This window comes from Mesoplodon bidens, assembly GCF_964165515.1.
Source record: "Mesoplodon bidens genome assembly, chromosome: 5".
NCBI lineage: Eukaryota > Metazoa > Chordata > Mammalia > Artiodactyla > Ziphiidae > Mesoplodon > Mesoplodon bidens.
The window spans coordinates 19548735-19575406 of record NC_138161.1 but is presented as its reverse complement, the minus strand read 5'-3'; the positions used below and the strand labels follow the sequence as shown (position 1 = coordinate 19575406).

At 38.0% G+C, this 26672-nt stretch overlaps 1 protein-coding gene across 4 annotated transcripts in view; it reads right to left on the bottom strand.

Annotated features, from left to right (window-relative positions):
• Nucleotides 1–26672, bottom strand: part of APP (amyloid beta precursor protein) — a 286033-nt gene that overhangs the window by 65569 nt on the left and 193792 nt on the right. For all 4 annotated transcript variants that reach the window (XM_081235728.1, XM_081235729.1, XM_081235726.1 and 1 more), the window contains 2 exons: nt 9943–10071; nt 8955–9054 (listed from right to left, as the gene is read on the bottom strand). In XM_081235728.1, coding sequence (XP_081091854.1) covers nt 8955–9054; nt 9943–10071 — 229 coding nt within the window. The remainder of the gene's footprint in view (nt 1–8954; nt 9055–9942; nt 10072–26672) is intronic.

Here is a 26672-nt window from a genome sequence, read left to right as displayed (position 1 = left end):
AAAAATCTGACTATGTTTTTGCAGAAATGAGGAAAAAAAGACTTTAAAATTCATATGGAAAAGTGAGGGACCCCAAATAGTCAAAACAATCTTGAAAAAGAACAAAGGAGGAAGACTCACATTGCCTGATTTCAAAACTTGCTACAGAGCTACAGTAATCAAAATAGTGTGGTATTTTAATAAGAATGTATATATAGAAGGAATAGAATTGAGTGTCAATAAATAAACCCATATATCCCTGGTCAACTGATTTTTGACAAGGGTTCCGAGACCATTTAAAGTAGAAAGAATAGTTTTTTTCAACAAATGGTGATGGGACACTGGATATCCACATGTAAAAGAATGAAGGGGGCTTCCCTGGTGGTGCAGTGGTTGAGAGTCCGCCTGCCGATGCAGGGCACACGGGTTCATGCCCCGGTCAGGGAAGATCCCACATGCCGTGGAGTGGCTAGGCCCATGAGCCATGGCTGCTGAGCCTGCGCGTCCGGAGCCTGTGCTCCGCAACGAGAGAGGCCACAGCAGTGAGAGGCCCACGTACCGCAAAAAAAAAAAAAAAAAAAAAAAAAAGAATGAGGGGGGATCCTTATCTCACACTACATATAAAAATTAACTCAAAATGAATCAAAGATTTAACTATAAGAGCTAAACAATAAGACTCTTGGAAAGAAACACAGGTATAAAGATAGTTGGCCTTGGATTGAGCAATGGTTCTTAGATATAATACTAAAGCATGAGCAACAGTGAAAACAAATTGATAAACTGGACTTCATCAAAGTTTTACAATTTTGTGTGTTCAAAGGATGTCAAGAAAATGAAAAGAAAACCTACAAAAAGGGAGAAAATATTTTCAAATCATATATTTAATGAGAGTTTAGTATCCAGAATATATAAAGACCTTTTACAACTCAATAATAAAAATGCAGAGCCCTATTAAAAAATATGCAAAATATTTTAATAGACACCACCTACTTATGAAGACTGAAAACATAATCCAGAGAGCCACTGCAATGGCATGAAATAAACAATGTGGTTTATATGTAAGTTATCTAGTGACTGCCAGGGTACACTGGGATCTCAAGAAATAAGATCAATATACCACTCTGAATTATACATATTAATGTCTACAATCTATCTGCCAGAATGGCAGAGATTATGCTTATTTGTTTTATTTATTTATTTATTTATTTATTTATTTATTTTTATTTTTTTTGCGGTACGCGGACCTCTCACTCTTGTGGCCTCTCCCATTGTGGAGCACAGGCTCCGGACGCACAGGCTCAGTGGCCACGGCTCACAGGCCCAGCCACTCCACGGCATGTGGGATCCTCCCGGACTGGGGCACGAACCCATGTCCCCTGCATTGGCAGGCGGACTCTCAACAACTGCACCACCAGGGAAGCCCGCTTATTTGTTTTAAATTAAACTTTTTGACATTCATTCTTCCTAGAAAGTATATACTTTTTTAATAATGCTAAAGGACTGACTTTTCCTTTAAAATTATGGATCAGAAAATACAGAAAAATACATCTGTTTGCCAGAAGGGAATATTATAAACATTACCCCGGGAAACTGATGTTGTTTCCCTGAATAATTCCCATGTCAATAATTTACACATGTCAAGTTACATACATCTACTTTTTTTTAATAGTAATCAGCATTTTAAAATATTTTTTAAAATTAATTAATTAATTAATTTGTCTGCATCAGGTCTTAGTTGCGGCATGTGAGATCTTCGTTGCTGCGTGTGGGATCTTTGTTGTGGCACACGAGGATCTTTATTTGCGGCATGCAGGAATCTTCCCATTGCAGCATGTGGGATCTAGTTCCCTGACCAAGGATTGACCCAAGGCCCCCTGCATGGGGAGCATGGAGTCTTAGCCACTGGACCACCAGGGAAGTCCCTACATATGACAAAAGGACCCTATCACTGACTTCCACAGATCAACTGAATGACATACACTATATTTATAGATTCAGTAATTAAACTCCTAAGAAAAAGACAGCTTACATATCATATCCAAAAAAGGTATAAAGAACTAAATGTCTGCAAAGCACTAAACTAGCCACTATGGGTGAGTTAAATGCTTAAGGGCTGTAACCTCCTAAGACTATTTACAGACCAGTTGGGTTTGAGGTATGAACTCATTGGCATTGACACATCTATATTTTGTTGTTTAGAGACATTTCAACATGGCAGGCAAATAGTATACTTTTTTGTTTTGAAGATTAATATGCTTATATGTAGGTCACTTGACAACGCAGTTTCATTTTCTCATTTATAAAATGAGTTGTACTATTTTGGAAGAGTAACTGTCTTGCTTACGAGGGGGACAAAGATATACATTTAGAGGGTAGGCAAATAAACACTGGCCAAACCTGTAATTCAGGTAATAATACTGGAAAAAATACTAATAAGGAGCTCTGAGACTACTGTAAAACTAAAGGAAGAACATGTCTTTGGCAATTTATGATACAAATACATGTTTTTGTTGCCAAATACTTAAATCAATTCTAAAATATAAAATCTACTTATACTTAAAAGCCATTTCCGGGGCCTCCCTGGTGGCGCAGTGGTTGAGAGTCCGCCTGCCGATGCAGGGGATACGGGTTCGTGCCCCGGTCTGGGAGGATCCCATATGCCGCGGAGCGGCTGGGCCCGTGAGCCATGGCCTCTGGGCCTGCGCATCCGGAGCCTATGCTCCGCAACGGGAGAGGCCACAACAGTGAGAGGCCCGCATACCGCAAAAAGAAAAAAAAAAAAAAAAAAGCCATTTCCTATGGAAAATGAATGAGTGGAGTAAGTTAATAGTTCTCTCACTTTATTTACTTTTATGATTTTTTTTCTTCCTGATGCCCTCCCTTGACTAACAATTATACACAAGGATACTTAAAATTCTCAGTAGTAATGAATATTCCATTTTGTTGGTCTGGCAAGTGCCATAGATATTCTATTTTAAGTCTAGACTACTTTGGATTCATTAAATCCAAAAATCAATAGGTTTACTAGGAACAGAGAATGGAAACACTGTCCTTGAAATAAACATGCTGTATTTTTCCCAAAGAGCAGAAAAGTTTATCAGGAGGCCACAGTCAAATTGTAATAAAAAATTATAAGCCTTCTTTCATCAACTTGAGTTTCTTGACCCCCTGCCACGTATTTCAATCCCACCCCATTCACTATGGATTTGTTCCGCCAGAGACCCTTCCAACATCTGGTTTACAATAATTCATGTTTTTACTAATTTTGAAGGCTAAAAGAAAAAAAAAATCCCAGGGTATGAAACAATTAGGCCTTCCTTCCCCCTTTCCTTCCTCCTATCTTTCTCATAAATTGATCATCACAGCATTCTGTGAAACAGCCAGCCCTGAGCTGAGAGCTGCAATGTTTTTAGCTTTGAGGAAGCTGTAAAATGAAGTACTCTGGTGAGTGCTGATAGAAGAATAGAATCCTTTTAGCACAGATTTAAGGAAGATTACAAAGGGTAAAAATATCCACTCATTTTGAAACAGCAAATTGACAAAGCAAAGCTGAGATGAACAATAGTAGAGATGAAGGAATTCTGCTTTTTTGAAGGGTTAAAAGATGATTAAGACAGAATATGGACATTGAAAAGAGGCATATTTTCCTTAAATTAATGATTCTATCATTTGCTGAATAAAAAAAAAAACAAACTTGTCCTAGACAGCTATTTTAAATGAGGAAGGGATTCTTTCCCCCTCTACAAATGCCTTACGTCTTTCTTTACAGAAAGCTTCATAATTTGTATGCAAATACATTTTTTTAAAAAAGGAAAACATTAAGTAATAAATGATGTGCCTGGGAACTTGCACATAATAGTAATTCAAACTGAACTGAAAAATTATTATAAAAGAATAAACAGCAAGCTTTTATAAAACTAATAGAGTAGTTTTGATAATTCATACTTATTGGTGAAGCAAAGCAAATAAATAGCCTCAGACTCTGGTTGATGGAAGAGTTAAACCAGACAACATATTTAATAAATCAAGTGTCAAAGTATATGAATTGGGCAGAAAGCCAAATAGCAGAGGGTCATGGATGTGATATAGTACAATATTGTAAAATGTTATTTATTACTGTCCTGAGAACTCTGCTTTATTCTTTATTTTGATACCTTTGCCAACGCACCCATTTTGTTGGCTTGATCAATCATAGCTTTAGAGAATGCTGTGGCCGAGGAAAGAGATTTGTTTTGTGTAGCAATAGCTATGCTAGGTGCTAAGGAAGAAGCTCAGGGTGGGTCTTTAGGGTTATGGAGGAGAACACCTGATCCACCTAATTTAAGGAGCATCTACTTTGCAGCCTAGGGATTTGCTTCAACCTAGGCTATGATGACTAATACTACAGAGTACCAGGTCCTCTGCTGGATCCCAAGGATACAGACATGACCAAGACATGTCCTGGAAGATCTCACAGGATTGGGGGCTGGTGGACATGTCAATAAACAATTAAATACAAAGTACAATATGGTATTAGAGGTGGATACATGGTGCTTTAGACACTGAGGTTTAGTAGAAGAAAATCTACGGAATTGAGAGTAGGAAACTGGGTAGCAGAGAGAGTATGAATTTCGGACTCATGCAGACCTTGGCTCCAATTCCACTTTCATCACTTTACTATCTGTTAAGGGTAAGTTAGTTGGAGGTGCTGTCACTGAATTCACCAGTGTTGTCACTAGTGCATATGTCGCGTATGTGTGAATTATAAGAAAGCTCCGCTTCACGTGGGTGTGGCCCCATCCCAGAGGGCTTGGCTTCGTCAGTGGGAGGAATGAATGTCAGTTTACACTTTTTCCCTAAACCACCTGCCACATCTATATGTGGTGGCCCTGAACCTCAACAAGGGTGAACTTTCATAAAGAACTCAGGCCAGCAACATCATCAGTAAGAGATTCTCATCAGTTCGCTACATAACTGTCACTCAAACACCAGCTCTTCCCTCTGGCTCCCTATGCAAATTAGTCAAGGGCTTATGGGAGTGTGGACATTTCAGTTGAGTGTTGAAGGATGCTGCTTTTCAAGCAAGGAAGAACCATGTGCAGGATGTATTTTCATTTTAGCAGGAAACTCAGCCCTGAAGAGGAAGAATTTGGGTAGGAGGGGACCAAGGTGAGGCAAGAGGCAAGATGACTAGTTGAGAGTCCAGTGAAACTCATGTGAGAGGATAAGGATCTGAGCTAACAATGTGGATTTACAGAGCAGGGATTCCACGTGAATATAAGAGGTAGAATATATAGGATTTCAGATTGATAAGCAATCATGGGTGGAGGAGAGGAAGGCATCATGGATATGTATAGGACAACTGGGAGAACCCATAACTGAGATTGTAAAATGGGTCAATTTCAAGAGGGACACAATGATTTCTTCCTTACACACATAGTTTGGAGTTTGAGAAATGGGTGAAATATAGGCATACTTCGGAGACACTGCAGGCTCGGTTCCAGACCACTGCGATAAAGCAAATATCTCAACAAAGCAAAGTCACATGAATGTTTTGGTTTCCCAGTGCATATAAAAGTTATGTTTACCCTATACTGTAGTCTAGTAACTGTGCAATAGCATTACGTCTAAAAAAACGATGAACATACCTTAATTAAAAAATATTTTATTGCTAAAAATGCTAACCATCATCTGAACCTTCAGCAAGTCACTATCGTTTTGCAATAGTAACATCAAAGATCACTCATCACAGATCACCATCACAAATGTAATAATAATGAAATAGGTTGAAATAGCACCATAATTACCAAAATGAGACTGAAGTGAGAAAATGCTGTTGGAAAATGGTGCTGACAGACTCACTCGACACACAGTTGCCACAAACCTTCCATCTGTGAAAAATGCAATATCTGCAAAGCACAATAAAATGAGGTACGCCTGTATTCTGAGTCTGGAATATGTCACTGGGACTCAGTAGACAGGTTGTTGTTATGGATATGGGATTTACTGGAGTTAACAGTAGAGCAGCATAAACAGATGGCTTTCTCAGGAAAGCACAGTGGGTGAAAACGGTCAGGGCTGGAACTCATGGGCCTGATGAATTCTAGGCTTTAGTCAGTCACACTTTACTGTTCTCACAAATTCGATGCCAGTTCCCACTTTTGCCCTTTTCTTTCTGGTGTGACTAGCTTCTTCCTCATTTTCATCCATAATAGAGAATTCTATCCTCATACCTGAAGCAGATAAACCTATGTCACGAAAGATACTAGCGGTCCCTCAGGACTGGTGAAAACCCTTCATCTCCAGAGCAACTACTACCCTTATTTAACAAAACGATTGTATTTCTCTCCAGCTGGTTTACAGTACTAAACATATTCTAACTGCCTGCATTTATAAGCACAAACTTTTATATAAACAACATGCATTTGTAGGTTCTTTTGGATCTTCTCCTTTTCCCAGCAGCTCTGAATTTCAGTATGCTTCTTACACTGAACTGACTCCAAATCTAAAACTTGACTACACACAGAAAAGGCAGATGCATGCAAATCAGACTAATGACAAAGCATTTAATTAGAAATTAAATGTACAGGACATACACTGGAAGAAATCTGTGCAGATTCTATTTGGAAAGTAAGCTAAAAACCAACTTCTATTATGGAAAATTTCAAGTGCATATAAAAGCAAAGAGAATACTACAAAGAACTCCCGCTCAGCTTAAACAGCACTCAGCTCAAACAATTGGCACTCACAGCCCATCTTGTTTCATCCATGGTCCTACTTTAAAAGTAAGTTATTTTTAAATGTTCCTTCAAATAAAGAACATTTCTATAAGACAACTAAGCTTAACCCAGAAAAGCCATTTTCCCCAGGGAGCTCTCTTCTTTGGCTTTGGTGTTAGGACCTCGAATGGTACACAGCTCTATTTAATGGAAGTTCATTAATGCAAGCTTCTCTTCCCACAGGAAACAGCTATTTAAAAATGGAGGCAATAAAGATTTTTTAAATGATTATCTTTCAGGATTCAGTGTTCGGTATACTCAGAATGACAAAACTATTTTTAAAAATGACATGCTCTTAAGCTTACTTAACAGTTTTTTTTTAAAGAAAAAATTCTATGATTCTAGTTATCGGAATATTCTCCCTGCCACTGATATTTGAAGTTTAGTGTGTGGTTCTACTCTTGGGCATTTTGCAACACTCAAGACAGCTGAATCACCATCTGTTCTGTGGAACTGCGACTTATTAGTGGTCACTGCTTTCAGTAGTATTTTGTTGAATGAAAACGTCTGGTAATTTAATTAGAAAGAGTCAACCATAATTACTGGCTGAGAGTGAAATATTCTAGTCCTTTGCAATGGCTTATTCCTCTATAGTTTGGTATTACTGGCAACACCTCAGTTGAAGTTGCTTATGAAAATAAGCTTGATAAGATGGCTCTAAGGCCAAAATACATTCATCTAGAAGATTTGAGCTTCAGTTCATTAAGAACGTGATTTTTCTTTGATTTTTGTCCCTTCTACAACTTATTGGAGGACTTTCTTATACTTATTTAATACACAGTATTTTAAAGGTTCCTTACACATGTCTATCATAATATATAACAAGAATATTCGTTTCTTAAAGAAAGGATCCTGTGTGTTAATACACAACACTGAACAGACCATTATCACCTGATAAGTGCCAAATACTTGGTAGTAATACAAACAACACTTGCAAGGTATTACTAAGTTAGAAAAAAAAAGAGTAGAACAGCACTGTTATGAAATGTAAAAATCGAGCCAAGCTGTGTTTTGGGCACTTCAAAGCAGGAATTCCTCAACCGGAACACCATCTACAACATCCTGAGTGTTCTGTTTTCAGACAACCTGCATCTGTTTTAAACCAAATTAAGCATCTATTTCCAACCCAATTAACAAAGAACAGGACTCATTATGGAGAGGGATCCACCACACACATATTGCTTATTTACAGACGGTTTATGCACCATATCGCCCGGATTCATACATCTGCTTTATGTTGAAAGATGCACTAGGGTAATTGCATCTAAGTACTTTTGTGAGGCAAAGTTAAACAAATATGGGCATTTTGGGGGTTTGTGGAGAATTACGTTATGTGATACTTTACTCCCTTTCCAAGAAAAACAGAAAAGGGAGAACTTACTCATACGAAATATTAAAGATGTCATGAGGAAAACTAGGGCCATAGGAGACAGTGGGCACACAAGGTCGGTTTCCTGGTTTTGATAATGCATGATGTTATGTAAGATGTTACTACTGAGGAAGGTGGGTGATGTCTACCATGGACTACTCTGTATTATTTTTCCAACTTCTTATGAGTGTATGATTATTTTAAAAGTTTAATGAAGTATAGTTAATTAAGTTTAAACAACAACGTGGTCCAGAGAACACTCATGGCTATGCAGGGGGCGGGGCGTGCATCAAAGAAAGATGCGTTACTGAATATAACAATAACCTCAAAGTCAAAAGTCAGAGTTTTGTGGTTTTGCTGTGCTCCTTGGGATATGCGTGACATAGGCAAGTTTCTTAAATTGTAAGTTTGGGCTCCTTCATCTGAAAAATGAGGATATCATGACACTCATAAGATTATGATAATAAAGAATTAAGAGATGAAGGGTTGTTTCTATTAAACTGTCAAGTACCAAAGCATCATAAGGTGATATTTATAAGATTGACTAAATTAGAAAACTGTTGACAAGTATAATCCAACAACAAGTGGCTCATTATCACACAAATAGACCAAAGCCAAATTACATTCCCCTCAGCTTTTGTCAGTATGCAGTTAAGACCTGATGCATTTCAAAGATGAGAGCAACTTCCACTCCCCAAGAGTTTCACTGTAGAAGGGAATCTGCTCTTTTTCCTTCCACATATTAAAACACTGATGATTCCTGATGAAGATGAACTCAGTTCCCTGATTTTCTCCTACAGGAGGAAAATATGTTTATATGCACAGCACCAAAAAAACAGCTCACTCACCAACTTCATCCTGAATTTCCTCAGCCACAGCAGGAACATTGTAGAGCAGGGAGAGAGACTGGTTCATGCGCTCGTAAATCACGCGGAGGTGTGTCATAACCTGCAGCAAAGGATGATAGCTCCAGGTAAACCATCTCTGGAGTAAGGAAGAGTTATTTTCCTTACCAAGCACCACAGACAGATACAAACTTCCCAAATAAAACTGACAAAATGCTGCTGGAACTTTGAACATGAAAGGGCATCTTTATTTTTGTTGTTCCCTCATTTTTTGTTCTCTAACTTTGGAGCTGCTTTAAACTTTCCATTATATTATATGCTTGTAACCATAAGATATAAAGCCAGTTGAAAAGACCATTTCTGCCCAATTCTGATTCCTAATATTGAGATTCCTAAATAAGCTCTGATGCTCCATATATATATATATGTCTTTGCAAAGTTTCCAATAGATGGGATCATATGGATATTTCACATGAAACATAGATATTTAATGATAGATATTTCAAAAAATTCTTCTGTTTAAGGAAATGTAAAATTTCAGATTTCCAGAGGTAGATCCCAGTTGTCAAGTTTTGAAAATGGCAGAGTATAAAACTTATCACTACCAAGCTTCATTTAGTCTCACATTATCTCCAAGCATTACAGTAGAAATGGAGTTTATGATTGTCTTCTATAATTTAGTTGAACCAAATTTTAGCGGTTTTGGTTTATACAATTTTGTTTTCATTTTAGTCATCAGAGTTTGATGGTTCCTTAAGAATCAGTAGCAGTAGTCACTCAAGATTTTTATATTCTTTGTTATTTTCATAACTCAGAAAGTGCCAAACCACATGTTGCCCTAGGACAAGCCTTTAGAATTTACCAGGCATTAAAGAACTCTTGCTATAGAGGTCCAACACCCATGGCTATTCTGGGAATACCTAAAGATCCAACTCAAAGGGCAAGAACACTGAATTGTCCAAGTTGCATGATCACCACATTCTGTGCTTACCTGGGACCGGATCTGAGCAGCTTTCTTTGGATCCACCATGCGAACATGTTCAAAATGCTTTAAGGTATGCTGTCTATCTTTCTGTTCGGCACGGACATACTTCTTTAGCATGTTGAACACATGACGAGGCTGTAGGGGGAAAAAAAAGTTCAGGTTTGTCCAAAATATTGCTTCTTCCAATGGCTTTGGGTCAGAGGTCCCACTAATTCATTCCATGACGTGAAAGCACTGTGAGTCACGTTTCTGCCATTCTCCATTCCCTTCTTACTAGGTAATTCTTATTTGATCGGTCGCTTTTCATTTCTGTAACAGCATTTAGCATTCGACACATATGATGATGGCTATCCTTGTTAACATTTTCTTTTAACATAGTGTCTTCTGCTATTGAAGGACAGTTGATTTTGGATCTGTCAGATTTAAGTTAGGTACTTTCCATTTTCCCACCCAAATATACAGGGGCATATGAGACTACAATTCTATCTGCACAGTCTGAATGGTTTTCTCAGCAGTAACTGTTGCACAAAAAATCCCACCATCAGTAGCATGTAATAATCAAAATGAGAAAAATAATAGATAACCATTACTAATTTGCAGGCCAAGTAATAGCTGATAAACTCTAAGAGACATCATATTTTTCTGGGAGAAAGGCCAATGTATTATTTTACTTTGGAGTTTAATTAAATCCTTTCCACGCCATCAGATTCTAATTCTTTCAGCAACAATTAAGTTTCTTCTTAAGTGCTTCTATTTTTTTTCTAATTGATTCCATTTCATTTTTATTCCAGTCTTACTTGAAAGCATTCATCCTCATAAAAAAAAGGGACAAGGTCTGCTTTCTCTATCTTTAACAATTCTCTTGCTACATGCATTCTACAATGTGATTTTTTTTTGTGTGTGTGTGGTACACAGGCCTCTCACTGTTGTGTCCTCTCCCGTTGCGGAGCACAAGCTCCGGACATGCAGGCTCAGCGGCCATGGCTCACGGGCCCGGCCGCTCTGTGGCATGTGGGATCTTCCTGGACCGGGGCACATACCCGTGTCCCCTGCATCAGCAGGCGGACTCCCAACCACTGCGCCACCAGGGAAGCCCTACTATGTGATTTTTAAAAATGATTTCCAAAGATACATGTTTCTTCTTCATTAAGACAAACAAAGAAAAATTACCTATGCAAGTTCATATCAGAAATAGAATTTTGGCCATTTGGGTCTATCTAGTTATTATTAACCTGTGAGTCATGGGCACCTTGAAAACCAGTTGGAAGGTACAGAATTTATTCACAGAGATGGTATATGTGTTTTCCTTATGGAAACTGTGCCTCCCCTTCTCCTGTTGCTTAGCTTAGGGCCACCTCCCTGACATGCCAGGTGGAGGTGGTACCCTTTCTCTGTGCTCCCATGAAATGCTATGCAAACCCCCATTATTGCATTTCTGATGGCTCTCTTCAACTGTGAGATTCTTAAGGGCTAGATTTTGCCTTTCTTTATCAGGAATCACACACTATACAGGGCCTGACTCAGAGAGGGTGCTCTGTACTATACCTTCCACAGGCCACATTCCTATACTTAAGAAAAACAAACAAAGAAATATAATGAAAAGAAAGTAAACCTGAGTTCATCTGCCTTATTTATTTCTTTTATCATCTGCCTTATTGATTTCTTTTATCCTTTTAACCTAATGTGCTTCTCCATAATCTCCAAAAAAGGCAGACATCACAGCTTGAAACAGTTTTGGGCAGCACATCATTACAATTTTCATTGGTACTCTGAAATCTGGTTGACCCTACAAATCAGGGAGTGGCCTTTTAAATCTGAAAAGGAGAAAAGTAGTAAAAGAGATAAAAACTGACAAACTTCATCGATAATGTACATATTTAAAAGACAATAGGTTTTAAATATATATATTTAAAAAGGTGATTTTGGGGTCAGAAATCAAAGGCCGAGTATTGTTGAATGCAATGGATATTTTATATGCAGGACCGTGCAATCGGGATATTACATACATGCTTGTTCCTTATTCAGCACCAAGTCCTAAAAATGTCCCTCTAGTTCTACTGCAATTATGCTTCCAAAATTGCAGACTGCAACTAATTGCATTCATCAAAGGTGTCCCAGCCGACTGGCTGAATGTGCTTTCTCAGGTGCTCTATTTCATTTCTTTCCTCTTGAAAAGGCTTTGTTGTTTTAAAGAAAATGGAATTTTTTTCTTTAAGAGCTCAAATAAGAAAAAATACTTCAATTGAACATAAAGCTTGTTTTTCATCATAACTTTCTTTTTTTTTTTTTTTTTGTAGTCAGTCACCTATAAATGTTTCTACAAGGCATGTTGTCCTCAGAGGACTGTCACCTCCAAGCATGGGCACTAGGATATAACTGCTCCAAACTGGTCTTGGCATTGCTGCTCTAAGCTGAATTCTGCCAACTGACACTTGGGTCTCCCCCCACTGCTTTTTTCCACTATCACCACAAACAGTATTGATTCCCACTTGCTATTATTAATGTTAACATTAATTTAAAAATAGGGCTTCCCTGGAGGCGCAGTGGTTGAGAGTCCGCCTGCCAATGCAGGGGACATGGGTTTGTGCCCCGGCCCAGGAAGATCCCACATGCCACAGAGTGGCTGGGCCCGTGAGCCATGGCCGCTGAGCCTGCACATCCGGAGCCTGTGCTCCACAGTGGGAGGGGCCACAGCAGTGAGAGGTCCGTGTACCGCAAAAAAAAATAAAAATAAAAATAAAAATAAATTAAATAAATAAAAATAAATAAATATGAGTCACAAAATATCTAAGCCTCATCTTCCTCATCTGTACCATTCAGATAACGATCTTTCATATGGTGTATGTGGGAATTTAAAGTGTTGTATTAGTTACCCACACAATGCTGCATCCACAGCTGCTACTCAGTACATGCTTATTTCTTCTACTCAGTCCCTACCTCCATCCCCTCCCCCTTTCCCTTTCTTCTAAGCAATAACAGTTCAGCACTTATTCACTGCTTATATGAATAAGATGGTGTTTCAAGTGCTTTATTCATAGTAACTCATTAAATCTTCCTATCAACCCTGTGACAGAGGTACAGCTGCTTGCCCCACTATATTGATGAAGCAAACAAGGCACAAAGGAGGTTTAGGACTGCGAAGCTGGCTCCATTTAGTTACAGAGCTAGTCAGGGGTACAGCAAGAACAGGTAGCCCAACATTGGCTCCGCAGCCCGTTCTCCTGATCATTATGTGCTCCTGCCTTTCAAGGAAACTCTAAAATGGACTACACCAAAGACATGTTCCACAAAGTAACCTATAGAACTGGAAACTGAAAGAAATCACTGAATAGTTAGAAATGAGAGCCTGTTCTAGAAGTCCTTGTCTGGACTTCTAGTTTTTATAAGCTCAGATAATATTATTTTGGGACGTGCTAATATCTACTTTTTTAATTGTGCTGAAAATCATCCAGATTTGTTCAATCTTGGAAATACTGTCCTTGGTTTTTGTCATTCTGCTGTACTTTAGCTAATGCCTCGGATGTAGGGAGGAGAAATAGCAAGATAGGAAGGTCCTCTGTCAATCTGTTTAGGATTACTGGAAAAAGATTATAGGTATTAATAAAAAGTTAGGCTTTTGTGACATTCATGGATTCTAGTTCTAAATCCATCCTTATCTTCTACTAAGATGGATAATTAAATGGTGAATGTGTTCACATGCTGAAAATTGCTTATCTCCTTTAATACCGAGATTTCTTTATATGTTTCAGAAGGATATTCAGAAATATATTCCTAACTTTCCCCTCTAAATCCCTAGAGCTTGACAATGAAACAGTAGCACACTGGGCTCTCGTGATGGCCCAGGCCTCTCTCTGCTGGGGAACAAAGCTCCTGTGAGGATAATGAGCCCTAAGATCCCAGTGTAAGCCATGACCTCATCACTGTTTATGTAGCTCAGATACACACTGCGTGTGCATCTATACAAACACCAGCCTTTCCTTCACACTGCCTACACCTCAGGACATGAGAATTCAGGAAGACATTCAGAAAGACACTCTGACTTCCCTCATTAAATGAATTACAAGGTTCTGTTTCGTTGACTTATTCATGTAAACATATTTCTAACGATCATGCTTAGAAATGAAAAATATAAAAATCAGTTTTTATATATATATATATATAAAACTATATATATATAGTTTTTATGTTGGAGTAGTCAGATAAATCATGTCAAATGAAATGGCAGATGATACCTCATAAACAAATGCTATTTTAGTTAAGAAAGAAAAATAGATAACATTCCTTTGTACTTTTGTATATTCATTTGCTTTAGTTTAAAAAAAAAGAGTTCTGCCTTTGGTATGTGATTCATGCGTGTTTCATTCAAATACAGAAATAACTGCCTTTACAATTTTTAGCCAGAACGCAGAATTTCCAAGGCTTAAAACTATTTCTAGAGCTATTTCACGTATCACAGAATAACAGGGAACCTCCATTGTTTCGGGAATTTTATTTCATTATGTTAGGACAAGGATGAATTTCTTAAAATTTTAATTAAAAACCCAGAACATTCATATAGAAATGGTAGGAAAAAATACCTGGTATCTCTATAGAAATATACTCTCTTAAAGTAACTGCTATTCTATTGTCATGATCCTTACATTTAAGACAGGATTATTCAGGTGATTAGAAAAAACAAGCTTAAGAATTCAGTGGCTCATTGTAAGGATATTGACGGTAAGCAGAGATTAGGAAACATTTTAACCTCTATGCATATAATTTCAACCTTTCTCAAGTCTTTAACATCTTCTGTAACTAGTAATAACATTTTTTTCTGCCAAATTCCCCTCATTTCACAATATTCCATGCATTAATACTGAAATCTGGTTATATTGCCATTGAATGGTTAATCTTATTATTAAAATTTATAGCAAAGAACAGAGATAATAAAAGGAAAAGATCTGCCCCAGGGGGACTAATTATATCCAATCCATTTTTTATTGTCATTATTGTTTCTGAGTGTTTAGCCCATAATTACAAAGTATCTATTTGCATCAGATGTAGCACTTTTCAGTACACATTAAATTCACTTCACAATCACACTGCATTAAAAAAAATCATTTCAAAAAGAAATTTCATAAAGGATTAAGAGTAGGCCCTACTAAAATGGATTATACTTAACCTGAAAATAGAAGATTTACATTTTGGAACATTAACCATTTCCCTCTCTTGGAACAAGAGTGTAACATATCGCTAGCTACTGGCTCAGTTCCTGGCATAATTTAGTTGTCAAAAAATGTTAATTAAATTAATGAATAACCTAGAGCTAAATATAACTTGCACAAGTAGTTCCAGTGGCAAAATACATCCTTCATGGCATCTGAGTTGAAAATAACCATCTCTCAACCAAGAAGAGATGCATTCCCAATTTTTGGTACATACTGATCTATCCACCCAGTGTGTTGGGGTCCTTTAGGGAGCTGTTTTAATGGGGAATTCTTCCCAGAAAATATTTCATAGGCTCTACAGAATGTTCAAACCCCAGTGTCCACAAGATTCATGTCCTTAATTTCAAAAGATGCTATAGTTTGTCTTCTTGTGGCTTGGGTTTTGATGTCAGGCTGATGCATGGAATTTTGAAAGAAATTTCACAGCCTTTCCCTCTAATAGGTAACTTTAAGAAATTAATGTTCCCACTTCTCAGATGCATTGCCTTTTTCACTTGGTTCTTTTATGCAATTTCATAAATTTGGTGTCCATGGACTTTGGATCAATCAGACACATTTGACTGACTCAATGCCAATCATGTCTGAGTGGGTAGCTTTCTATTCCACAGTTCACTTGGAACTGTGGTATATTAAAACACGATTGTTCAGCTCCACTGTGCCTCTCTTTGCAGCATTATACTTGATGTAGAAATCTGGCATCTTATCATAACAGACAGTTGTGCCTGAAACCATATCCTGATGGGAGGGAATGATCTGTCAAGAGCCTTTAAAAGCCCTAAGCATAATCTTGTCAAGAAGAAGGAAGTAAATGAGTCACTTTATGGGGAAGCACCCTGACCTTTCTAGTTCACAAGGGACATATTCAGAAAACCCTCTCCTGAAGCATTAAATTGAACCCTAGTGGTTTCCAACCCTGTGACTGGGGAAGTTAATCATCTATCAAGAAAATGCAATTCTCTCCTGTTTTCATAAGTAGGTTCAGGGTCATTATTTTCACAGTTCTACATCTTGGATTTTGAGATATCTCGAGCACATAAATGTACAATGTACAAAATCTCTGTGTGCAGGTTTAAAAAACTCCCTTAAGAGAGTTAAACCTCTTTCGGCTTGAGATGGTCTCTTGGATGAGTTTATTTTGCCACTGTAGACCTGCCTCGGCAATTCACATGCACTCTCATGGTTGCAAGAAAAATCTGAAAAAAAAACCCAAACCCATTTGGGGAAGCTTCCACGGGAACCTTTGGTCACAAAGGTTTAAAGCTAGGAGTTGAGCTAAAGTCCACTGCAAAATTCATGCATATTCCTTTCTTCAGAAGAGCACATAGGTGATTTTTGTAATAGTTTAACATGAGTGTAAGAAGGCAAATGACAATTCTATGTCAGGTTGAACATAGAAGTCTTGAAGAAGCAACAGAGGAAATGGGAGTAGATTCTCATGCCCGGCTCCATTCAGTGTTCCTCCAGCTTTGGTAATATGGAAGCATTAGATGCATCCCTTCCCAGCATATCCAGATTACTATTTGGCTCTGGCTTGTGATGTAACACAGCACAGCAGTACACAGGCAAAGCCATCTCCCATCCCATCCCTCCTCCACAAGGAGGCAGACGACTTCCTAATAGGGACAAGGCACCAAAACCTCTATAGTCTGTCCTAACAATCGTTCTCTTCCCAGGGAGGAAGATATCTTTCTACTTCACAGTCTCATCTCAACCTTTGATTAATCCTTTTGTTTTTTCTAATTATGGCTAACAAAAAGCTAGACAATGTTAATTACCAAAAAAAAGTAGAATGATCAACCCCAATTTCAAATAGAGGAGGAAGAATCCTTCTAATTCAGTCACTTGTTCCAAGTTATAAGATGGCAAACTTGGGAATTAAAAATAGGTGTTTATACTGTACTATAAAATATGGAAAATAAGGGTGGTTTTAATCCTGTCACTCACAAATTAGGGACCTCTGGACAGTTTGTCAAATCTGGTAGGTTTTAGTTTGTTTCTGGGATATTTTGCTAGTTCTCAGCAATAATTTATTTTGGTTACCGTGACATAAGAAATAACTGTTTGGTCTCTGCCCCCAGTTCCTGACACAGAGCTCCTAAAACTCTTATAAAATTTGGTGGCAGGAGCATCTTTTGTCATAGTATTTGGTCTTAGTCCTTGGTTCCAGACACAAGAGCTTATTAGACCCTTGGAGAGATAAGAGTATCTTTTTGTATGCTAACAAGGTGACTCTTGGAGGTCGGGAACTGGTTGCTAGAGGAACCAATATTTGGTCTTAGTCCCTGGTTCCAGACACAAGAGAACCAACCAAATGATTAGAGGGTTGGAGTTTTCAGTCCCGTTTTCTGATCTCCAGGGAAGGGAGAGGGGCTGGAGACTGAGTTTAATCACCAATAGCCAATGATTTAATCATTCATGGCTACTTAATGGAACCTCACCAAGAAAACCCCTAAGCAATGGAATTCAGAGAGCTTCCCAGCTGGAGAACACATTGGGATGCCAGGAGGGTACCATGCCTGGAGAGGGCATGCAAGCTGCACACCCCTTCCCCCATACCATGCCCTACAGTCTTTTCTATCTCGCTCTTCCTGAGTTCTATCCTTTATAATACATTGCTAACAGTAAATAAGGCACTTAATCTGTGAGTTCTAGTGAATTATCAAACCTGATGAGCAGGTCATGGGGACTCCTGATTTATAGCTGGTGCATCAGAAATACAAGGTGAAAATCTAGGATTTTGCGACTGGCTTCTGAAGTGAGGGAGGGGGCAGCCTTGTGGGACTGAACCCTTAACCCATGGCGATCTATGCTAACTACAGGTGGTTAGTGTCAGAATTATTTTATGTGAGGGAAAACCTCACACATATTTGGTGTCAGAGTACTAAGAGCATAGGAAACGGTTCTTTCTTCAGTTACACAGACCCCAGCTATACATTAGTGAAGACAGCATACAGAACTGAAATTTAGGATCTGGCCCAAACCCTATGATTTATGCTTTTGGACCAGCTTAGCATCCATTGGATACAGAGCTTGGATCTGCTGACCTGCGAGCAAAGAAGCGCCAGAAAGTGTTTGGACTTGTATGTCTTCAACTCTCGTTTAGTCACGCAGTGAAACATGCTGAAGCCCTCAGTGATGAACAGGATTATTAATGCAACCCAGACAGCAAAGCCCACAGAGTTGAGTAAGAAATCGTAAACAAAAGATGTTTTAAGATACCACAGAACTTCAGAAAGATTTGTCAAATGGTCTGATCATCTGACAAATGCCAACCATGCCATACTCTTGACTTCTTAAGAGAGAATTACAATATGCTTCAATTTTGTATATTCATACTTGGATTTTGGCATTTTTGCTTCACAAATCCCCTAAGTGGCTACACCATGTTCAAAGATATGCACATTTATATTTCTTTCAATTTCACTCTCTTCTCATACTCTACCTAACCACAGTGCCTTGACCTCCTAGAAACAATATAAGGAAATTCAAGATAAAGCTTATTTCGGGAAAGAAGAAATTTTCCTCTAGCCTTCTGACTGGTCTAAGAATTAAATTTACATGATACAGATTAAGAGGAGAAAAATCAAACGAAGTTGAATAACATGGGAGAGACCCAGGAAAATTGAGTAACTCACCAAAACAGCTGAAACCCTCACCTAAATACCATCTTTAGCTAAAGACAAAGAGGATGTTGGGGGTAGTGGGTTGGGACTTCAAAGGGGAGGAAGGCAATTGACATGGAAAGGGAAAAAAAATCAAATGTTTGATAAACAAACATCTGCTGGGAATTGCAGAGACAATGGGACATAGAGAAGAACTTTAACAGATTCTCCTCCCTGTCTACACACCTAGTTCATACTATAGTGATCTATGGTGACAGCTCCTTCCCTGGAACAGGTCCTCTGTCTACATTCTTTTAGGCATTTAGGGGGAAGGAAGGTCAAATGTTCTTCCTGAGTCTTTTGGGCCTCAAAAATAATCAGCCTAAATTAATCCTCATGCCAAAGAGATACATTTTTGGGGTGGCAAATTTTGCTCCCCTACACTTACAAAAATCCAAATATAACCTAGAATCTTTAAACTGATCCGTGGGTGAGCTGCACAAAATGAGGGAACTCCCTGAAACCTATGTGTAATTTTGTATGCACACACACACGTTCCTAGGGAGAAGATCCCTTGTTGCTATCTGTCCTGTAGGGCAGACAGTTAAGAAACCACTGGATTATTAAATAATGTGTTATGCATTTGTCTAAAAAGACTAAATATTTATGTTTTCATAATGGGTTTTCATTTTCAAGAATGAATGAGAATAGATATTGACATAAAAATATGTATGTGCAACCTTTGCTGGAACGAAATATGACATCCCAGTGCTGTATGTTTGACAGCATCGGATGAAGAGCTATTTCGACTTTGAAGACAGTGACTAAGCGGGGCTCTGCTGTGGAGGGAATCTGGGTGAGGAATAGGGTCTCAGAGGCACAGGACAGCTTTCAAGTGAATGCCTTGCCTACATACGTCTTAATTTTCTATTTAACTTAATTCAATTAAAAACAGAAAACATTAGTGTCTCTCATTACACACCTCCTGCTGGTCTTTAGTAAAATCTGTCTATTCAGCTTGGTAAAGATTCAAACCAAGGTAAGAGGTAATACTGAGAGGCTTTTCCAGAATAGCATGCAAACCACACAGCACAGTTTATAGGACTTTGTTTAATAAATGCAAATTCTCCCATTTGTCTTTCCACCCACCATTTGATACGGGGTCTGACCTTAAAAGCTCTCAAGTTAACAAGTCCCCTTGTGCTCACCAATTTTTACAAACCTCAACTAAAAATAAATGAATGATGAATGAATGAATAATAAATATATAAGGTACAGGATAATTATATTTCTCAAAGATGATTTTCAAGCCAGTAGTCTTTTAAGTACACTCTGATCAGCTTTACAAAATTTTGATTATATTTGAAACTTGGGGACTCCCCTGGTGGCACAGTGGTTAAGAATCCACCTGCCAATGCAGGGGACACGGCTTCAAGCCCCGGTCCGGGAAGATCCCACATGCCGCGGAGCAATTAAGCCCGTGCACCACAACTATTGAGCCCGCGTGCCACAACTACTGAAGCCCGCGCACCTAGAGCCCGTGCTCTGCAACAAGAGAAGCCACCGCAATGAGGAGCTTGCGCACCGCAATGAAGAGTAGCCCCCACTCGCTGCAACTAGAGAAAGCCCACACGCAGCAATGAAGACCCAAGGCAGCCAAAAATAAATAAAATAAATAAATTAAAAAAAAAACAAAAAAACTTGAGGGTAGGATGTTTGAAACTTCTTAGTACTCATCTCCCTCAGTGCCTTCACATATTAAGATGTCAGCAAATAATTTTTAATTTATTTACCATCCATTATATTGAGGTGTAGATGCAGTATATTTACCTTGGAGATATATATATATATATATATATATATATATATATATATATATATATAGATAGATAGATAGATAGATAGATATAGATATAGATATATATAATCTACATATATTCTATCAATGCTTCCTATTTCTTTTGCGACCAGAAGTGATTAGCAGAAAATGAAGAATTGTGAGGAGAAGGGCAGTTAGCAATTATATAAAAATGAAAACAGTCAAGTTTAGGACCTCAGTTTCTGTTCACGTTATAAAACATATAGTTACACCAACATTCATGTTGGCTAAAGACTGATTTAGTTGGTACCTCCTCATGCTGTCCTAGTTTGCCTGCCACGACATACCAACTAATTGCTGCCCTTTATTTTCTCCAATGATTGCTACTTTTTATTGAACACGTATTACCCTGCTGTTAAACTACACCTAACAGTAGTGAGCAAAATCTCAATTTAGGGAAAAAACCGTGCTCCTTTATGGTAAATCTCACAAATCATTCTACTAAAGAATTGTATGAAGACATTTTCAGGAATCTCAAGAAAATTTAACATTTGGCTGAACTAATCTAGTGTACTGTTGGTGGGAGTGTAAATTGGTAAAGCCATTATGGAAAGCAGCATGGAGATTCCTCAAAAAATTAAAAATAGAACTACCATACAATCTAGTGATTCCATTCCTTGGTATTTATCCAAAGAGAATGAAGACACTAATTCAGAAAGATGTATGCACCCCAATGTTCATAGCAGGTTTATTTACAATAGCCAAGATATAAAAGCAACCTAAGTGCCAACTGCCAGATGAATGTGTAAAGAAGATGTGGTATATACACTTGCAACAGCATGGATGAATCTGGAGAGTATTATAATTAGTGAAATAAATCAGACAAAGACAAATATTGTATGTTTTCACTTATATGGGGAATGCGAACAATAAAACAAATGAACAAATATAAAAAAACAGAAACAGACTCACAGATACAGAGAACAAGCTGATGGTCACCAGCAGGGGAAGAGGGGAATAATGGGTGAAATTGGTGAAGGGGATTAAGAGGTAGAAACCTCTAGTTGTAAAACAAACATGTCACAGGGATGTAATGTAGAGCATGTGGAATATAGTCAATAATATTATATAATAATTCTGTATGGTATGCAATCTATAAAAATATATAATCACTATGTTTTACACCTGAACCTAATATAATATTGCAAGTCAACTATACTTCAATTAGAAAAAAAAAAAAGACAAGAAATGAGAAAGGAAAGAGTGCAGGTGCTAAAGAAACTGCCCCCCAATTTTTTTGCTCAATTAAATGTTGAGAGTCTGAGTGTGAAACATCAGATACAAACATGCAATTAATTTTAGTATGGATAAGATAGCTGCAATGCAGTATTTAGTATCCAAATTTCCAAGGAAACTTTTAGAGAAGTGAAAATTTTGAAGAGCTGGTCCTTAGAAGAGTTACTAGCCCTCTACAGATTAAGAGTTTATCCTAGTGCAAAGACACAACTGCATTCTAATTTTTTTATTCCTGGGGGTTGAGAGAGGGGGGAAGAGGATGGACGGACATGGAGAGTCTGTTTTAACAACTGTAATATGTTAAGTATATACGTATATAAAAATTCTAAATATGATTCAAACAATGCACTTCTAGGTTGGCCATTCAGTGTATCAGCCAGTAGGAATGTAATTAATCAAAAAAGAAATTTGGAACATAAAGCACACACAGACACAGAGACTCACAAATGAAATTTGTGGTAGAGCAAGGAATTCCAGCTGCACAAAAACATCATCACGTCATACTTCCAGGCTTGGGTTTAAAAAAAAAATGAAAGCATGGATTAAACTCAAGCTTCAAAGAGACTGTATAAATAATCCATGTTGCTCCAGATTCCTGTTTGTGAAGTTGGGAACTATTTGGCAAAAGTGGTCAGGGTTAAGGGGATAGTTATTCTGACGTGATTATCAGCAACAGAATCTACAGAAAAAACACTTGACTAATTCATTTTCTTATATTCAGCTAACATTGAGTAAATATTTTTTTATTTTCCAGGCACTGTATAAGTATGAGGGAGATTTCAGAAATACTTATTTATGGCTCCAATACAAGACATGACCTTTCTCAGAGAGTTACTGGCAAGCTTCTGATTTATGTCTTTCAACAGCAATATATAAAAGCCCTCAAGAAGGGATTTAGAATTTTCTCGCATTTTCCAAAGTGTGGAGCTAAGTGCCATGTCAAGCTATACATTAAAATTCAAATAAAACCCACAGACAAAGACAGTAACTTAACAAAAATGGCAGGTAATGCCAAGATTGCATGCCTGTAACTACCCAGTCCCAGTTTTTATTAGATGGGAGAGTTTTATGCATTTCTAGGTAAGAATTCAACGTGAATCCTTCGATCAATCAACAACAATCTGATTTTTGACAGTAAAATAGGTCTTCTTAATCCAATTTTTAATTTTTATTTCAAATAAACATGTTGTCTAATTCTACACGGAGTGATCAATTCACTCAGGGCAAGCATGATTATGACCAAATCTGAAATTATCCCCTTTGATAACACAGGAAACTTTGGCAAACGTTATTCTTGTCACTGTCTTTCCTGTGATGGCTGATGGGACTGAACTGAAAGATCTGAAATATGCATTTGTTGAAGACTCCAGTCCTCATCTTACTTTTAGCTCTATCAATGACCATTTAGCACATATCTTACTTCAGAAATCGGACTTTTAGCTGGAACACTTCACTAAATGTCAGCTATTCAGATTCTGGCCTCAACACCCACCACCCTGCCTTGCTCTGGCAAATGATGCCGATGGCCCCGCACCCCAAAATAAAGACCTGTAAAAAAAAGAGAGTAACCAAGGAACTAATTCTGCAGATACATAAACATAATTTTACTGAACAGTGCCAGGACAGATATTTTTCTGAAGAGAAAATGAAAATGCTAGTGTGAATATTCTTTTTCAAAAGCTTTTTGTTCTGAGAGGAAGCCTGGTCTGGTAGAAAGCCCTGCGGTGGTCACCTGTGACTCACAGCTCCACCTTGTCCATTACTAGTGGTGTCACCCTGAACTAGCCACTCAATCTCAGTGACGTCATTGGTAAAACAGGGTCAATACTATTTCACCATCTGGAAGAGTATCAGAGCTCTCTTATGGTTCCTCAGAGCTTTCTACACTGAATCTTAGTATAGAAAGAAAAATCAAAATGATGAGGACAATCAGTGCAAGTGGGTGTTTTTTTGGTTTAGTTACATAGTGTACACACAGACTGCCACTTCCAGCCAAGATAAGTAGCGGAAACTAGATTTACCCTGCTGCCAGTAACCACCAATAAATGGACAAACTATATAGGACTATATTTCTGTAAGATATCAGATGCCAGGTGAAGGACAGAGACCACTGGGAAATAAGAAACAAATATTGTGAGCTCTACAGTTGCCAAAGCTTACTGCCTTGAGTTTCCAGACTGTGGCTCCAGGTGTGGGAACCCAGTCAGAGCCTGGGAGATTCCAGAGAGCTGAAGATATGGGGTGAGAGTCTGAAGAGACAGAGGTGGCTGACAGTCACAGGAAAAAATACTGGAGAGGAAGGAGTTGCTCAGAGAGAGAACCTGGAGGTGATGCCCTATGAGAATGCAGCTGACTAATGATCAATGCACACACATGAAAGAAACATGAGGCCATGGGAAAAAAATCACCCAAAAGAATTAGAGGTAACAGTGTCTGGTGTTCACACAGGGTCAGAAATAGTACTTGTTTCCATCATCTAGATGGAAAAACTCAACATTCATTGTAGATTACTCAGAAGGATCTTGCTTCAGGATTGAGGAATCACTAACCACAGGTTGATAACTACTCTGTTTCCAAGTAATTTACTGCATTACAGAACAAAGCTCAGGAATAGTAATAGGTACCCAAAAATACCCAGCACTCAACAAGGTGAAATTCACAACGCCGGAAAGCCAATAAAAAAATTCCAAAGGTTCAAAAATTAAGTAAAGATATGGAAAATATGGGGCTTCCCTGGTGGCGCAGTGGTTGAGAGTCCGCCTGCCGATGCAAGGGACACGGGTTCATGCCCCAGTCCCAGAAGATCCCACATACCACAGAGTGGCTGGGCCCGTGAGCCTCTGCGGAGCCTGTGCTCTGCAATGGGAGAGGCCACAACAGTGAGAGGCCCGCGTACCGCAAAAAAAAAAAAAAAAAAAAAAAGAAGATATGGAAAATATGAAACAAACATACAAAGATCCAGATTAAAATTCTAGACATGAAAACTATAATGTATGATATGAAAAATAGCCAGAGGGGTTAATGGCAGGTTGAAATATACCAGGACACATCATAATCAAATTGCTCAAAACTAGTGATAAAGGAAAACACCCTAAAAGCAACCAGATAAAAAAATATATATTATTTACAGAGACATAAAGAAAAGGATGATATAAGTATTCTTGTTGCAAACAATGCAAATAAGAAGACAATGGAGCATCAACATTAAGGCAATTGAAGAAAAACTTCAACCCAGAATTCTATCCCAGTAAAAATGTCTTTTAAAGGAAAGGTGAAATAAGGATATTTTCAGGCATACCCAAGCAAAAAGAATTCTTTATGAATCTAAATGCATTAAAATAAATTTTAATGGAAGTCCTCTGGGTAGAAGAAAAATGACTCCAGATGGAACTACACAAGGAACAAAGAACACCAGAAAAGGTAACTATAAAGGTAAGTAAATATTTTTCTTATTATTTTACTCTTTAAAAGATAATTGACTGTTTAATAAATAACAATAATGTAGTATGGAAAAAGTATGACAACTACAGCCTAAAGAGTAGGAAACAGGAAATGGAAGTACCTTATTGTAAGGTTCTTGTAATATAAGGGAAGTGGTATAACATCATTTGTACTGGTATAATACCATTGTGAAAAGTTAAAGATGTTTTCTACAAACTCTAAAGCAAACACTAAAATAACAAAGAGTTAAAGGTAAAAGCCAACAAAGGACATAAAATAGAATCATAAAATATATTCAATTAATCCAAAAGGTAGCAAAAAACAAAGGGGGAACAAGGAACAGATGGGACAACTAGAAAACAAATAACATGATGATGGATTTAGGCATAATCATATCAATAACTTCATTAAAATGGTCTTCTTAATTAAAGGGCAAGACCCAAGTATATGCTGCCTAGAAGAAATGTACTTCAAATATAAACAAATAGGTTAAACAAAAATACAAGAATGGATAAATGATACACTATGATACATTAAAAGAAAGCTAGAGTAGCTTAATTAATATCAGACACAGTAATTTTAGAGCAAAACATATTACTAGGGATAAAGAAGGACATTTCATAATGATTAGGGGGGTAGAGAGGACATAACAACACTGAATTTTATGCACCTAAGAACAGAGCCTCAAAATACACAAAGCAAAACCTGAGGGTGTCACATGAGAAAGAGTCCAATCCACAATTATAGTTGGAGATTTCAATATTCCTCACTCAGTAATGGATAGAGCAAGCGGACATGATGTACACACACTCATGCTCAGAATGTTCCTTACATCCAAAGTAAGCTCTCCCATGAAGCCTATGCTTGCAGTGCCTGGTAAGCCTTTCTGGGCATTTATCCCTGAATACCACAAATAAACCCCTTTGCTGTGGATGTCATGACAAAATAGGGCTCCTATCCCCAGAGAATATGGCTGCTGCTCTCAGCAGGAAATTTCAGTTCTAGTTCCTATTATTCCACTAAAAATCCTTATAACCCAGCCAAATCTCAGCTTTTCTTGATCTCAGTTACATCACATGATAAGGGGGCTGGGCTAGGTTACATCTAAATTCCTTCCAGCTCTTGTGGTTCCCTGACTTCAACTATACCATGAACTGTCACCATCCAGGGATATCAACTCAAATCAGGTCTTGCACTGTGATTCCCCGGGAAGGCTGTCTGACTCCTCGGTGGAAAGGTGTGTCTACTGTGCAGAGATGGTCCTATGGAGGCAGCTGCCCTGTGACCCTTTAACCTTCAAGATAAAACAGACTGAGGTTGAACCTGTGAATAACGGTGCTCTTAGAAACTTCTCCCAATTTCTTTCTTATG